At 36.7% G+C, this 15,444-nt stretch overlaps 2 protein-coding genes across 4 annotated transcripts in view; both read right to left on the bottom strand.

The window, feature by feature from the left end:
* Nucleotides 1-2,174: 2,174 nt before the first annotated feature.
* On the bottom strand, nucleotides 2,175-5,920 carry LOC149795299 (uncharacterized). The gene is made up of 2 exons (XM_089965025.1): nucleotides 5,802-5,920; nucleotides 2,175-5,055 (listed from the first exon to the last, which is right to left on the bottom strand). Exons 1-2 carry the CDS (start codon nucleotides 5,818-5,820, stop codon nucleotides 4,046-4,048), a joined length of 1,029 nt encoding a protein of 342 aa, XP_089821151.1. The 5' UTR covers nucleotides 5,821-5,920; the 3' UTR covers nucleotides 2,175-4,045.
* A 207-nt stretch (nucleotides 5,921-6,127) lies between these two features.
* Nucleotides 6,128-15,444, bottom strand: part of LOC149795297 (snaclec jerdonibitin subunit beta-like) — an 86,397-nt gene continuing 77,080 nt past the window's right edge. For all 3 annotated transcript variants that reach the window (XM_089965028.1, XM_089965027.1, XM_089965026.1), the window contains 2 exons: nucleotides 8,229-8,477; nucleotides 6,128-6,235 (listed from right to left, as the gene is read on the bottom strand). In XM_089965028.1, the coding sequence (XP_089821154.1) occupies nucleotides 6,192-6,235; nucleotides 8,229-8,477 (293 nt within the window). In that variant the 3' untranslated portion in view covers nucleotides 6,128-6,191. The remainder of the gene's footprint in view (nucleotides 6,236-8,228; nucleotides 8,478-15,444) is intronic.

Genomic DNA, 15,444 nt, shown 5'->3' with positions numbered 1-15,444 from the left:
TTGCAAGTTGTTGCGCCGCTGCTGCTATTGCTAATCGCTCGGGTAATGTTCGTGATTGCTCCTCAATACCTTTCAACATAGGAAAGATTCCGCGTTTCCTGGTATCTGGATCTTTTTCGTCGCCATATACAACCTGTTCAATTGTTCCGGTCACTGGCTTCAACCATTTTGCCGAAGTTTCGGAAATTCCATGTTGCATATCTTCGTAACCACGAACATTTTTCTTAAATAATTGTTTTGTCGGAATAAACTTCTTTAATGCCGCTAATTGATCTCGCGCTAATCTAGCAGATTGAGGTTCTCCAACTGTGCTAACTTTTCGACTCATCTTATTTTCAACTATATTGTTTTATTGTGAAATAAAATTAGTATCCGCAGTCGGAATTTGCAATCACAAATAAATTTTACAACACCCCCCCCAAAAAATGCTGCTTTTTTTTTATGTCTGAAAATGCACTTTGGGTTGAAATTTTGCGGATTAATTTGCGTAGGAGGCGTTATTTCTGCTTTCTGAGGTTTCTACGGAGAAATGTTTGGTGGGAGGGTTAAATTTATCTGAGCCACCTGGTCTGTACGACTTCCCTGCTGCTGGGTGTTCGTATCTTTCATTAGCTTGTGTTGGTTTGTCAGTTCTTGGTTGACTCCTGTAGGTCTAGCTGTTGGCCGTTTCATTACCTGACTTTGGGTATTTCGTATTAGTTTTTGTCAATTCGATTACATTTTGTGTTTTTTTTTTTCAACAATAAAGCTGTCTTCTTATTTGTTTCAAGTTTGGCATCTAGTGTTTGCTGTTTGATTTCTTCAAGTTGTAGTGAGGTTGATTTGTCGTACACAGCCATGCGTTTTGTGGTGCTGGATATTTGGTTGTTTATGTTTGCAAATTTTGATTCCATTCTGTTTGACAGAATTTTTATTTGGTTTAAAATGATCGTTGTACAAGCATGCATTTCATTTACCGAAGCCTGAATCGTTCTAAGGTCTTTAGGCATTTTTCTACAGAGTACAGAGCCAGAATCATATTGGGTCTGTTCTGCTAATACCGACACATGTATCATGGTACCAAGACATGTAAATGTTACACCTTGTCATATTTTTAAATTTTGTTTTTGACTTGTCTATTGCTTTACAGTCAAAACTACACTTATACTCATTATCAGTCACAGCTTCTGTTTTTTATTTCGTCCGGGTTCGTCGAGACACTGCTTGAAGTTTTATATGTCTGTTTCAAATGTGTTATACTGTCGTCTCCAGTGCTTGATTCGTTCTGTTGTTCGTTCAGGGTATCCCCATATGCAGCAATGCTATTATTATCTGGTTTGTCTTCTTCCTGTCCTAAATTAGGGTCATTGGAGAGTAACAATATAAACCAATGGCTTGCTTTCTTTCTAATCTTTTACATTCTGTATTATACATTGTATAATCTCCTGTAATAAATATATGAAATGAAGTATGTTCAAACTAAACTTAACTTTAATCCGTTATTTTAGATTGAAATCCATTTAGAAACGAGAGATGAATCACCAATGTATGGCGGCTCAGACGCGCTTCATTGTGACGTTATCGGTATATTGTGACGTCTGCCGCGTCCAACTTTGTAACCTAAGTAGCCATGTGCCCCACCTTAGCAAGTACACAAATCCGGCTTTTTCTTCCTTCTTATATGGCTAAATCTTCACATCCTGCACCAAATCCATTGTAGAGAAACGAGTGGCAGAAATGTATTATAAGCTGAATGCGATGCAGTTTTCATAGCGTAGTATTTTCTCCAGCTGGCATTCCACCACCAAAATTGACAGCATTATCGCACAGGTACTATCTTTCCGAAGGGAAGTAACCACTTTGAGAAACATGCAGTTAACTATCTTCTTCCATCCTAATGAAAGTATGGAATCTCCGTATTCCTTTCACGACCAAGACGATGTAAATCATCAAAACAATCGCTTTAGTTCATGGGAAGCTTTTAAAACCAGCTACGAATAATGTCAATGTTGTGCGAATGACACCACTGATTAACTAATCAGGAGACCGATTTTACTGGCCAGTACCCATTTAGCTTGGATTCCAGCAAATACCACAATAAAGGGAGAAATTATGTGTCAGAGGTATTCATTGGATTAAAATGTGCTCACGTACCGAGTTTTACACACCAGGCACGTTGACCACGAGATCAAGTGTCAACTGCACTTTTTTATTTACTGTAGAGATGCATCTTGGGTCAAAATTATTTGTGTACTTGGCAGTTATAGCTGAATAAATCTAAACAAAGGCTGAAACAGAAAAAAAAACAATTTTCCCTCGAAGGGGTTGACACTATACTGGGAGAAAAAAATTCAGGAACTCTTAAGACCATTTTTTTTTTAACTGCTGAGTGTTGAAAACATCTTTGACATTTCTCAGCAATAACAAGATTTTCAAAATGAGCTGTTGTGGTGGGCATACTGGAAGTCAGATTGGCACGAATTTTATTGAGGACCAAGTAGACGTCATAAGAAGTCTTTTCGTGAAAACCCTTTGTCAGTATGACGATCCATTCAAGACAATCGTCATGACAGCCATAATGGATGTACAAATGGCACCATTTTCATGCAGGACCAGCTATGTATCATAAGAAGCCTATTGGTCAAATCTCATCCTGATATAACATCCATTTGAGAACAGTTGAGATAATATTTTCAAAATGGCCACCATGATAGCCATATAGTTGTTGAATCTGCATCATTTTCATTTATTTGACCAACGCGACTCCATCAGAACTCTTCTGATGAAAACCCCACGTCTAAATGACTTTCCGCTTAAGAGGAGTAGCAATAATAAAAGTTTCATTATGGCCACCATGGTGGCCATATTGGATGTAAGATCAGCACTATTTCAATGTATTATCAACAAGACATTATAAATCTTTTCCCGGTGAACACCCCATGTTGATAGTAACAATATCAAGAATTTCAAGATGGCTTATACAATAGACATGCTGGATATCAGATCCACACCAATTCCATTGAGGCACAACTAGACATCATAAGAAGTCTTCTGGTGAAACCACAATGTTGATATGACCATCGATCTTGGAGAAGTATCGATAAGAAGATTCTCCAGATGGCCATTATGGTGGCCATATTGGAAGCAAGATTGGCACCGTTTTCATTTACGACCAACTAGGCATTATAAGAATTCGTCTTATGAATACCCAATGCTGATATGATCATTAATTCACGAGAATAGAGATAACATGATTTTCAAGACGTGCTCTCTGATGGGCACCAATTTCATTTAGGATCAATTAGACGCCATAAGAAATCTTTGAGTTAAACCTCCATGTTGATAAGACCGTTCATTCATAAGTAATATATTTTCAAGATGGCAACAGTGGCGGCCATATTGAATGTTTAAGCATAATCATTTTTATTTAGGACTAATCAGACCTGAGAATATATCTTCCGGCGAGGACCCCAATTCACTATGATTATCCGTTCAGGACGAGTAGCGATGAAAGATGTTTGCTGTAGGGGACATATTGGAGGTCAAAAACAACATTTTAATTTAGGACCATAGAAAATGAAAAACCCGTATTGAGATGTGGAATAGCGGTAAATAGGAGGAATAGCGATAACTAGATCTTCAAGATGATTGTTATTGAATGTCCGAGTGGCAACACATTCATTTATGGCCAAGTGAACATGGCAATTCTACAAGTAGTTTAAGAGAAGTAGCAAGAACAAACTTGTGTTAACGGACGGAAGAAGGAGCATCCCGTAAGCACTTCTGGTCTATGACTAGAAGAGTGAAAATATTGCCATAAATAAGTACGTATAATTTTCCAAATACTGGATCAGATAAATGAGTTAGTCTAAAATTACAAAAAAAATATGTACAATTGTTCCTAAAGCAAGACATATGCAAATTAAATTTCCATCACGAATATTTTCGACGCCAAGTTTATCAATCCATAGTAAAATATATTCAATATTATCTGAAATCTGTTTCAGTTTCAAACTGCGATATCTGGACTGAGTGAATAAAGATTAACTAATATGGCTCTTATGAATCACGGGCTGTTCCTTTCGTCATCGGTCTTTGCAATTTCACTTATGAATGGTGACACTAATGCTGTCTCAACTGAGATGATTGGTCGTTGTGTTTGGTCTCCATTAAGTATCAGTTCCTGAACCTCATTACATAAGTCAGTAGATATGAAATTATTACTGTCTTGGAATACACTATTATCTGATGAATTATACATGACAACTTCCTCGGTGCCTAGCTCTTCAAAACATTTTTCTGGGTGTAAAGAATTGCACGTCGAAGTTTTTCTTTGAACCTCGACATCGGTTACTTCTGCTGTCAGTATATGATTCTGCCGATGATCACCCGAAATATTAAGGATGTCACACACATTCGAGTATGAACTGCTAGTCGAGTCCGAATTTTCTTCTTTAGAAATTGCAACACTAGAGAAAGAGAAAAGTAAATCATCACCAAGGTTAACTTGATCACTCATCTCCCAGTATTTTCTTCTCCACATTCTTGATGTGGTGCCGTTCCCATAAAATTGAGTACGTGGATCATCAAGGCCACCCGTCTTTGTAATAATTTCGATATTCATTTTGTTTTCTTGTTTATTATCATTTATTGTAGGAACTAGTTCGACATTCTGCATCTTTGAAGCAACTTCCAAATGACCAGACCATCGAAAAGGGCTCTTCTTGGCAGATTGTTTCGTTTTCGACGTTAGTGATTGGCAAAACGTTAATAAATCAAACACAATAATAGATCCAAGCGCTATGCACATGAAAACAATAGCAATTAACCCCACACAAGTGGCAGACTGTCGTTTATCGGGAACGCTTATTTTTGTCAAGGTCTTCTTTCGCTTTTTGAGCGCCTCTGTCATCAAATGTAACTCCTCGACTGGATCCTGTTCCGGTAAAGAGGATGATGGGATAGGTTCCATGGCAGAACTGGATATTATGTGCGTCTCTGTCACCCAAACTTCGTAGCAGCTTGTTTTCAAAAATATGGAACTACTGATGGACGAGTAAAGCATAATGGGGGTAGCTGAAAAAAAATATGGCATTCTGAATCTGGTAATTGACATTATAGGTGTACCACATTCTCATTACTCAAACACCACCCACCCTACCCCCAATGAGAAAAAAAACATATTAGTTATATTCTCGTGTTTTTCTATAACTGTATCCAGCCACATGTATATTGTTATTATTATATGAAGAATGGGATTTGTTGGATACTCTTTCCAAAGAAATCGAGATAAACAAATGGGGGCAAAATTAAATCAGCATGTTGAATGTGTATTTCGAAATTCAGAGTAAGGATTAACTGTATTATCATTTTTCGACTGTTTTAAGTACATGAACACATTGTATATACAATCGTCTTCCTAAAATGTTCATTCCCCATTTAGAAATTATTTTACACACATAAATTCATAAAGTTGCTGATGCAGTTTCAGTGTCTAAGTTACCTTCCACTACAGTCACATTTCCAACACTTTAAGTTGTCAGTGCCAACCTCCACTTGGGGCAGATCACCAACACTTGTCAGTGTGGATATTATCCACCACAAAGGCCAGATTACCAACACTTGTCATTGTCAATGTTACCCACCACTTTGGGCAGATAGCCAATACTTGTCAATACTCTTGCCTTGATACTAATCAAGCAGACTACTACCTGAAGGTAAACAATACTCATTGATAAATAATACAAGTCGGTTGTTGTTTGGGGGGGATGGAGTGTGTTACTCGTGCGAATATTTCCTTGTACTTGGAATACAGTACTTACGAGAGACTGAAGATGTCATCGGTTCCTCAACAACAGTACCTGTAAATACAAGAAATGTATTATAAAAATAAAAATATACTTTACGATAACCACTGATGTGACGTTGACGGAAGCATGTTTAAATCTGAAAATCCGTATGAATTCTAGTTATATGCATTACCAATTGTGATCACACTCAGATGGTATTTTCTCCATAGAAGGTTTACCGATATTGTAACCGAAAATAACTGGACCTCAATGTAAGCAGACCTCTACCAGAATGTAAAAAAGAATCATTGATGAATAATACAAGTTAGTTATGCGTGCGTGTGCGCGCGCGCGCGCGCGTGTGTGTGTGTGTGTTTGGGGTGGGTGTTACTCAATCCGGTATTTCCTTGTACTTGGAATACACTACTTACTAGAGATTGAAGATATCGCTTCTTCAACAACAATACCTGCAAATACAAGAAATATGTTACTCAATAAGCACGTATTTTACGGCCATGAACAAAGGATACACAATAGATATTTTCTTACAATTTTATTTGAGAGCAAGTAGTCATGGTGAGCAATATCAGTTTTGATTGGATGAAAAATTCATAAATATATATGACAGACTGTAGCTGACAAATCATCAGAGCCGAGATAAGAGTAGTGGGGTATGTCACTGGAATCTTCAACAAACGATGATAAGATAGGTGGAATATGGCGATTCAGTCAATCCAATGCCAGCTCTGTCCTTCACTTTCAAAATCAGGGCTTTTGAACAGCATCCCCATGAGACAATGATGCCAGTCGAAGGGCTGAAACATCTTCGCTTGCCAGATTTCGATGTGTCACCCAATCCTCACCTTCGCGGATCGATAAGATATTTCAGAACTCTGTTCAAGTGACATCTATTGGATTTCATGAGTTGTCTCCCTTAGTATGTAATGCCAACTAACCAATAGCGTGTAACAGTGTGCGTTGTACGTTGGCTGAAAATGGTGGTGACAACTGACTTCAAAAGGACACTTCGTAAGTTTAACATCGAAAGTACGACTATATGCCAGAGAAAACAATTACCTATTTATTTGAGGGAAACGATATATTTGCACAAAAGTGGAAAATTGCTTATTTAAGATTCCATTCTAGTTTTGTGCTTCACTTGTCTCGATCTTATAGGAACAGTGTTCAAATTTGAACAACTTGATTTTGATTGGATGCGATGATTTACCGCCGCATCAATTGAAATTCGCAGACCCGAAGCACCGAAATATCTTAACGATCTGCCAAGGCGTAGATAGGGTTAACACATCTGAACCTCGGCTAGCAAAGATGGAGCTGGAGGTGAAATCAACTTGTAAAATATCAGTCTGCGGCAAGCTGGTATTTGATGTCTCTACAGAGTAAGTCAAATCGCTTTCGATGCCTTAGCAAATATTTATTGACAGTCATTCATTGTCCGACACGATGAGTTCAATACTGTCATGTAATCAAATTTACACGTATTCTCACTTCACATCACCGGCACCAATTAAGCACAATTTAGGTCAGTCCTGTGCAAATATAAGCTTTACGGTTTGAACAAAATCCATCTCCCCTAATAATGAATCGAATATGGAATAATTCAATATAAACAAAACAATTTATTTCCCACTGATTTTTCATTTTGAATTTTCTTCTTCTTCATAAATATGATTAAATTCTTACAGACAGGTCGAACGAAAACGACTTGAAGATCATACCAGCAAACTATACAATTATATATTTAAAGGTGGTGATGGTGGTTGCGGACAATATTCCATTGTTAGAATAGAATAGTAATTAATGAACACAATGCATTGCTCAAAAAATATAAGAAGCCTTTTATGAGCAATCTCGAGATTATGTAAAAACATTAAATATCAACTACAGAGAAAATACTAGGCTCAGTGGATGCATTTAAATTCCATTTATATTTCACAGATGTGTTCAGGTAATCTTTGCTGTTTTGATATTACAGGTATTAGTCAAAATTAAAAACAATCAAAATCTTGAGAACAGAAACCGAGATGGTACTTAGTCGTTTTCTCTGAATGCAAGACTTGAAGACAGACTGAAACACCAGACATATTCCAAAATCATGATTCCTTGAGACGGGTCTTTTGATTTAAGACTGCGTAAGATGATTCCATCTGACAGAAGAAACGAGCGTGAACCAGGCTACTTTCACTTAAAGGCCACCTAAAATTCAAACAACAACAAAAACAACTTACGTGAACTAATATAAGAACATCCACTTCTACTACTACTACTATTACTACTACAATAACAACAACTACTACTACTATGAATAATACCACTACAACCACCATCACTATTACTACTGTTTTTAATTCCACTGCTACTGACACCACTACTACCGTTTCTTCTACTCTTACAAATGCATATGTTGTATAACAATATACCACTAAAGTTCTGACCTACCTGTATAACACGTTCTGTGATAATAAACCCATTCATGATCTTGTGCGAAATAATAGTTGTATAGGTCCCATCTGTTCCCCGAGTTAAACTGGCAATATCTCTGTGTAGGGTTGTACTCAAATGAATGGCACACAAATTCCGTGCTTTTGAGACAGATGTCAAGACATTCGTTCAGGGATTTCCGTATTTCGTATTTCACATTGTTGGAAATGATGCTAGAGTGTGGGTACACATCAAAGCGGCATTCACCTAAAAGTGGGAATATAGCTTTTGCATTTTTTTTAACCATATATATATATATATATATATATATATATATATATATATATATATATATATATATATATATATATATATATATATATATATATATGTGTGTGTGTGTGTGTGTGTGTGTGTGTGTGTGTGTGTGTGTGTGTGTGTTATGCGTAGATGACTGACTAAATGACTATTTCTTCTTCATCAGAGATTACATCTGGGTTAATATAATTCAGGATAATAACAGATCTTGAAACACAACAAAGATTCAAAGTGACAAAAATAAAGGTCATGTACCAACTCAGATAGCATATTGACAAAATGAAATATCTTAATACATACAATTATAAAAATGTCAGAAAAAAATATCCTTGAAAAAGGCGTTTAGTTCAGATTTCCACGGCAAGATAAAGCCAAAATTGTTCTTCAAATGCCGTTAAAATAATGTTAAAAAACCAAACACAGAAAATAAGATTATATTACTCCTTATGATAAAACGATTTCTATCTATAAATTCAAAGGAGACAAACGATTTCTATCTATAAATTCATGGGAGACAAACGATTTATATATATAAATTCAAAGGAGACGAACGATTTCTATCTATAAATTCAAAGGAGACAAACGTTCATGATAGACCACACAAATACGTTTGGGATAACCACACCAAGATAACTTATAGGGGTGAAGAAACAATAATTGGGCATACATTGCAAAGAAAGAAACTTCTCAAACATCTGTTCTAATAAAACTGATTAGCCTAGGGAGAATCGTCGTGTTTAAATAAAGATGGTCTATCAACACTTTCATTACGGGTGTTATTTAAAGATGATCCATTAGCACTATCAGTATGAGATTTACTTAACAGATAATCTATCAGCACCATCAATAGGTATGTTCTACAAAGGTGATCTATCAGCACTATCAATAGGTATGTTCTACAAAGGTGATCTATCAATAGGTATGTTCTATAAAGGTGATCTATCAGCACTATCAATAGGTATGTTCTATAAAGGTGAGCTATCAGCACTATCAATAGGTATGTTGTATAAAGGTGATTTATCAGCACGATAAGAGGGTTATTATACAATATTTACAAATCGCTGTAAAGCTTTCAATCAGCAGGTTACTTAGATGATTATTCTTAATAAACACAAAGCATCAGTGCAATTGCCGTATTGCACCAAAATATGCTGTTATGTACATCTATATTATGTACATCATTTTCATAGTGTTATATATATCTATTTTATGTACATCATTTTCATCGTGTTATGTATATCTATATTATGTACATTATTTTCAGTGTTATGTATATTTTTTGAATATTATTTTCATAGTGTTATGTATATAATATTTCCATAGTGTTATGCATATCTATATTATGCATATGATTTTCATAGTGTTAATTTTGTAAGAGTCGTTCACTTAATGCCATATATTTAATACTAAAAATCCCATGAACGTTGTTTGTACTGTGAGTCATAGACAATACGTAGTAAAATGTTTCATTAAAAAGTTTCAAGGTTTAGTCACACTAAAAAGTGTAAGAAAATACTATGTGATCCGAAAAGGATATGTGTTCTCGCGAATGGAGGTCATGGGTTTTTCGACAAAGAATCCTGACCTAGTTATTGATTGGTTAGATTTGGAACAGTTGTTGTTTACGGCAAACGAGTGATTTCGAAATATTAAATAATTCATTTCAAAAGCTCGTTTTGAATTGTTTAGCTATTGCGTCGTTAGCTTGATATATAAAAAGACTGGAACGCGGAGTCAGTTATTCTTAAAGTTATTATTGGTTTCAAAGGTGTTGGAAAACATGATTCATTTACCTAATATAATCGTTGTTGAAATTCGCATTGGTGTGCAAAACATTACTCAACGAAATTTCGATATATCAATAGTCGTACGGATTTACTGTGAAACATTTAAAGATTATCCGAATTAATAATTTTATTTGAATTACTGTGAAACATTAAAGGACATTTATATATATAGCTAAATTGGATTTACGGTGAATTCATAGTAAAGAAAAAGTTGGATACATCAATATAATTCTTGGGTATTGATGGTACATCAGAACATTACAGTTATCATTCGGAATACCTTTGGAAAGTACTCGGATTATTAAGGTCTATTAAAATTAATAGAACATTTAGGATTTTAAGAATTCTCACCATACTGTAATTTATTTTTAATTCTTTCACTTCGAATTTTAGGAAAATAAATTTATATTTAAATTATAAAACACTTGTTGGTTTTGCTCTTTGTCGTTACGTAGTTTAAGCGCTAGATCACTATCATGGTAAATTTGACAAAATATAAAAGTAGAATTCTCCTGGCACTTTACGTTGTACTTGAAGATTTGTTTCCTATTGCGTGGTCATTAATCCATGTAGTTTGGCCATAGGACTTCCAAAGAACATAGCAAAACCTATGTCTATAAATAAATTTAACTGCCAGGAATGACAATATTACATTATTGTCAATATAAATAGGTAAAAACATTTAATCAACATCTACCAGAACAAACACGGCGGGTGGGGTGTTGCAAACGTTTATCCAAAACATTCATATTCATTTTAAAGTTGATCTCTTAAATAAGTAATTATAAAGTTGAAGTTTTTCGTTTCAATGCATGAACAATATAGACTGAAGCCTTGTATGCATCGTGTATATTAACTGGGGTTGCTTGAAAATATTTTTTATGGATTTTTAGTTAAGATTTAATAACTAGCAACAAAAAATAGTGCTCAATTAAGTGACACGTTTGCATGGAAACTATTTTAAAGGCCTAAGTCTGTCTTTTCCATGTACTAATATCAAATTCTAGTGATGTCGGTAGCATAAATCTGTGTAACATAATACAGATAAAGCAATCGGTCATATTACCAATGGATAAACAAATACCATCAGCGCCGTTCTGCAAACCTAAAATATAACCAGTGATACATGATGTACTTATACTGGTATCTTCCCAAATCAAACACCAAAAATACAGAATTCCTTAATATATTGTCTTCCTTTCAACTGTCTTAAAGTTTGAACAAACACCGGCAACCACTCTCCACAATGAACGTAATCAAGTGCACAAATCCATGGATAAACATATGTTAAAGCGTACACGTTCAAAATGTCCTTCCCTGATACTTTTCACAAGTGTATGGATAACAAGTGTTTGATACCAGTGCAACAGCTAATGCATCTATACGCATCTTAACCCTTCTGAATAAGTTGCAAAACTGTCATCATCAGTATCCAGTAGTCATTACTGTCATCATCTGTATCCAGTAATCATTACAAGCCGTCAAAAGGGGTAAGAACAACGAAACTGCAGATTCTTAATGGGCATAGCGTACTTTATTTCAAAATGGGAAACGATGAAAAATTACTCAGCTCCATCGTAGGTGGTAACATAAGCCTTCGTCAGGAGTTCTACCCATTCGCTACCTACCAATCAGCCACTTATTAGACTCCTCGTGGCCATCTCAATGTACAGCTCACCATTGTATCAATCACGTTGTCTTCTTCGTACAATGAAGGAAGCAGCCTTATTAAGTGTTCCACTATTCAACTGGAGGAACGTGTGTGAGAGTCTTTTCCAAGTACTAATATAAAATTGGCTGCTCTTGATTCAAATTTAAAAGTTTGTCTTCATTATATTAAAATCAGGCGAACGGTGTGATGTCACTGGACAGACTCATTAAACAAGGAAAACGTGACTTAGGTACGCTTTGTTCTTTATTTACGTTTTGTTCTCTATTTAAAGTGACGAAACTGTTTGGGATGTCACATGTTTTATCCCTCAATGCATCGCGTGTCATCTTAAGTCGGTTGGTTGTTGTTGTTGTTGTTGTGGGGTTTAACGCTATTTTTCTAAGTCGGTTGGAAGTGTGAGAGTTTTTATCGTTGGAATGGGTACTCCAGCCTTTGGGTTTGCAGTTAGTTGAAAATTGTTTTATGACTTTGTAGGGGAAGAACTTGAATTTAACAATGGCACTCTTGATAAGTGTACCACTTGTAGCCTTGTATCAATTTTGCGATTAGGATGGTGAATGAGAGATATGCCAGTGCTATCAAAGGAAGCTCTAGAAGTGGTGGAGGAAGGCAGGAGAGCTTCACCGACAGACAATGATAGCCCTCATTGCTAGACTGCTATTGCTGACTGTCAGTCCTATCGTAATAATTGGACTGTATTATCGACAAAGCAGCAGTTTACGTTTTCGAAGGTTTCATTATCGATATAGAGCCTTCCGTATAATATCTGAGAAAGGTTCAGCAAAAACTTTGGAACTGACACTTATTCAGATCTTCATGTAAATCAACCACTACATTTTAGAAGATCTTAGAAAAGTTCCATGTTATTCATTGTTGCAGCTGTTGTTACACACACCTCCATTTCAGCAGCTTTTGAACAGTCATCAACGATAGTTTTCAGAAGTTCATGAAACACTACTAGAATAGCCATCATTCTTTACATACATGTCCGGTATGTATGCAAGTACATTGTCTTTCAATTTTGTTTTTTGAATCTTTGTTGCGTCATTACACGTAGCTGCTGTTCTCTCTGCTTTTGAAGTCCATACTTCTCCATCCATTCATCTTTCTCTTTCTTGATTTCCTCTCTGAAGAGTCTTTTGATTCGTATGGATTACCGCCTTTGGAAGACGACATCACTGACTTTATGAGAAGAAATGCCCAGTCAATAATGTTCTAAAGAATATCCAAGACTGCGTTGATGAAGGAAATACACAAAATATTGTCCGCACACCATGGAATCTGTCCCTTGTAATTTCGCATTATTGAATCGTGTCGTCTGGGCATTTCTTCTCATAAAGTCGATGATATCGTCTTCCAAAGGTGGCAATCCATACGAATCAAAATACTCCACACAACCATTACTGGGAAAGTAAACGGCTATCCAGTGGGTTCCAAGGAGATGACTGTCGTCCGTATTGATGACATTAGCTTGATGGTCTTGAGGTTTGCGACGAGGCAGTTCATCTTTAGCACACACGACAGGATTCCAAGAAGCAGTGTACGAACTGTGGTTCAAAAGGTAGTAAAGTTCACTGGTCTCCATTTTTGTGTTGTTTTGTTTTTCTGTTTTTCCCACAGGTAATGATGAGTCATCACTTCAATTCGAAATCTCTGACAAGTAACCGTTTCTTTGCTTCGTCTCCGCACTCTGAGCCAAGAGAGCTTCGATGTGATCGATCTCTAGAGCCATCACTGGAGGAGAGGAATGATCACGCAAGTCTTTATACCACTGATGCAGCACGGCTTTTTCCGAGATGAGACCCCAAGCTTCGTCCAGATACTTGTCCAAGTTTTCTGCTTGACTCAGCATCATACATTTATCGTGTTGAATTTGACTGGGATGACCATTTTGACATCCATATCAATTTTTCTTGATCAATTCCGTAATTTTCTTTGCCAGGTGTTTGGCAAAACAGGAGACTAAATGTTGTAATTGTTCTGACCACCTGGACCTCGTCACTATGTCCTTTATGTCTTTGTCTTGTGGTTCTGCTTCCAGGGTATCCTCCCATTCCATTTCCATAGATTCTCCACTATTCAAACAGGTATTACAGTCTTCCATAGCTTCTAATAATCTAGAATGACTTCTCTCAAACTGTTGATTTATATCGTATTATCAAATTCAGCAAACAGGATGACGTTCACTATGTCCTTCAGCTTTCCTTTAAACTAATTCCACACGAATCTGGCCATATTTTATAGGGTGGAAATGTTCCTTGTCACTGCCTTGGTCTGGTGGAGTGAAATCAAAATCCCACAACGCGTAACCTCCTGCATAGTCGTCGTACGAAGTGCCGTGACTGGTGTTGGTCCCTAACTGTCCGGTTGCTTCGTGCAGGGGACAAGTACGATCTCAAGTAAGTTTTCTGCTCAAAGTTAGGTTCGAAGAGTCTGGTACACAGGCTCTTCCCATCGAGACTGACTTCGATTTTGACACGTCGAAGTGCTGAAATTCGAAAGGAATTTTCCTCGTAGGCTCCGCTGAAGGCTGAATTATCGACGATACCAATGATTAAACTGGGTAACTGTCATTGGAACAGATGATCTTCGATCATCGATCACTGGTCAGCTGGAATGATGAAGGTTTTCAATTATACGCGTCGTATAGGATACTTGGTGGTCGTACTGGTCAAAGTATGACTGATGTCGTTTCACACTTTAGGTGACACTTCCACGCGTCGTACGTAGAGTATGGCTTCTTGAATAATGGTTTTACAATTAGAATCAGCAGCATTAGCCATAAAGTGGAAAGCGTTACTGCAGCGAGTCAGTCTCATGCCGACATCCACACCGTTGAGCAAATACTTCTCATGAAACCACATGTCCAAATGCAAACGATCCATCAGTTGTAAACTACGGCTGGAAGTAATTTTCTCTTTATGGTCTTTAAATCCTGCATTGCTATCATCTAGGATGTTAAACTTTCCCCGTGTGTCTGTTTTCCATACCATGCAGTCATCGAGATGAGTGTTCTTGGTGTCTGTTCCGTGCGTCAAGAGATGCTCCAGGTACGCTCAATAAGGGTAAGTATCCATTCTACTGCTGATGAGTTTATTTTTCAAGTACAAATCCATTGAGCTGAACAAGGAATGCATGAAATTGTTGACAGAAGCTAGTACTTCATCGCCGTCTAGATCCGAATTGTCAAGGTCTAAAGCTTTCACTTTCAAGTACAAGTAACTGCTATTCAGATCGATGTAATCATCGGGCTGTCCTCGATTTGAAATTTGATGGGAGCTGATCCTGAGTCATTGACAGAGGAAACGGGATGAAATTCGACCCATTGGGATTCTTGCATCGTCATCATAGTGGATGGCATGGCAAACAGATCCAGTTCCGACTTGAACAGGTGCAAGACTCTCGGTGCATCATTTTCTTTCTGTGATATCTTTTTAATAATCAAAAACGTCTAAGT

Source organism: Sinohyriopsis cumingii, chromosome 7, assembly GCF_028554795.1.
Source record: "Sinohyriopsis cumingii isolate HCF-2022 chromosome 7, ASM2855479v2, whole genome shotgun sequence".
Lineage (NCBI taxonomy): Eukaryota > Metazoa > Mollusca > Bivalvia > Unionida > Unionidae > Sinohyriopsis > Sinohyriopsis cumingii.
This window is presented reverse-complemented; position numbering and strand designations above follow the sequence as displayed.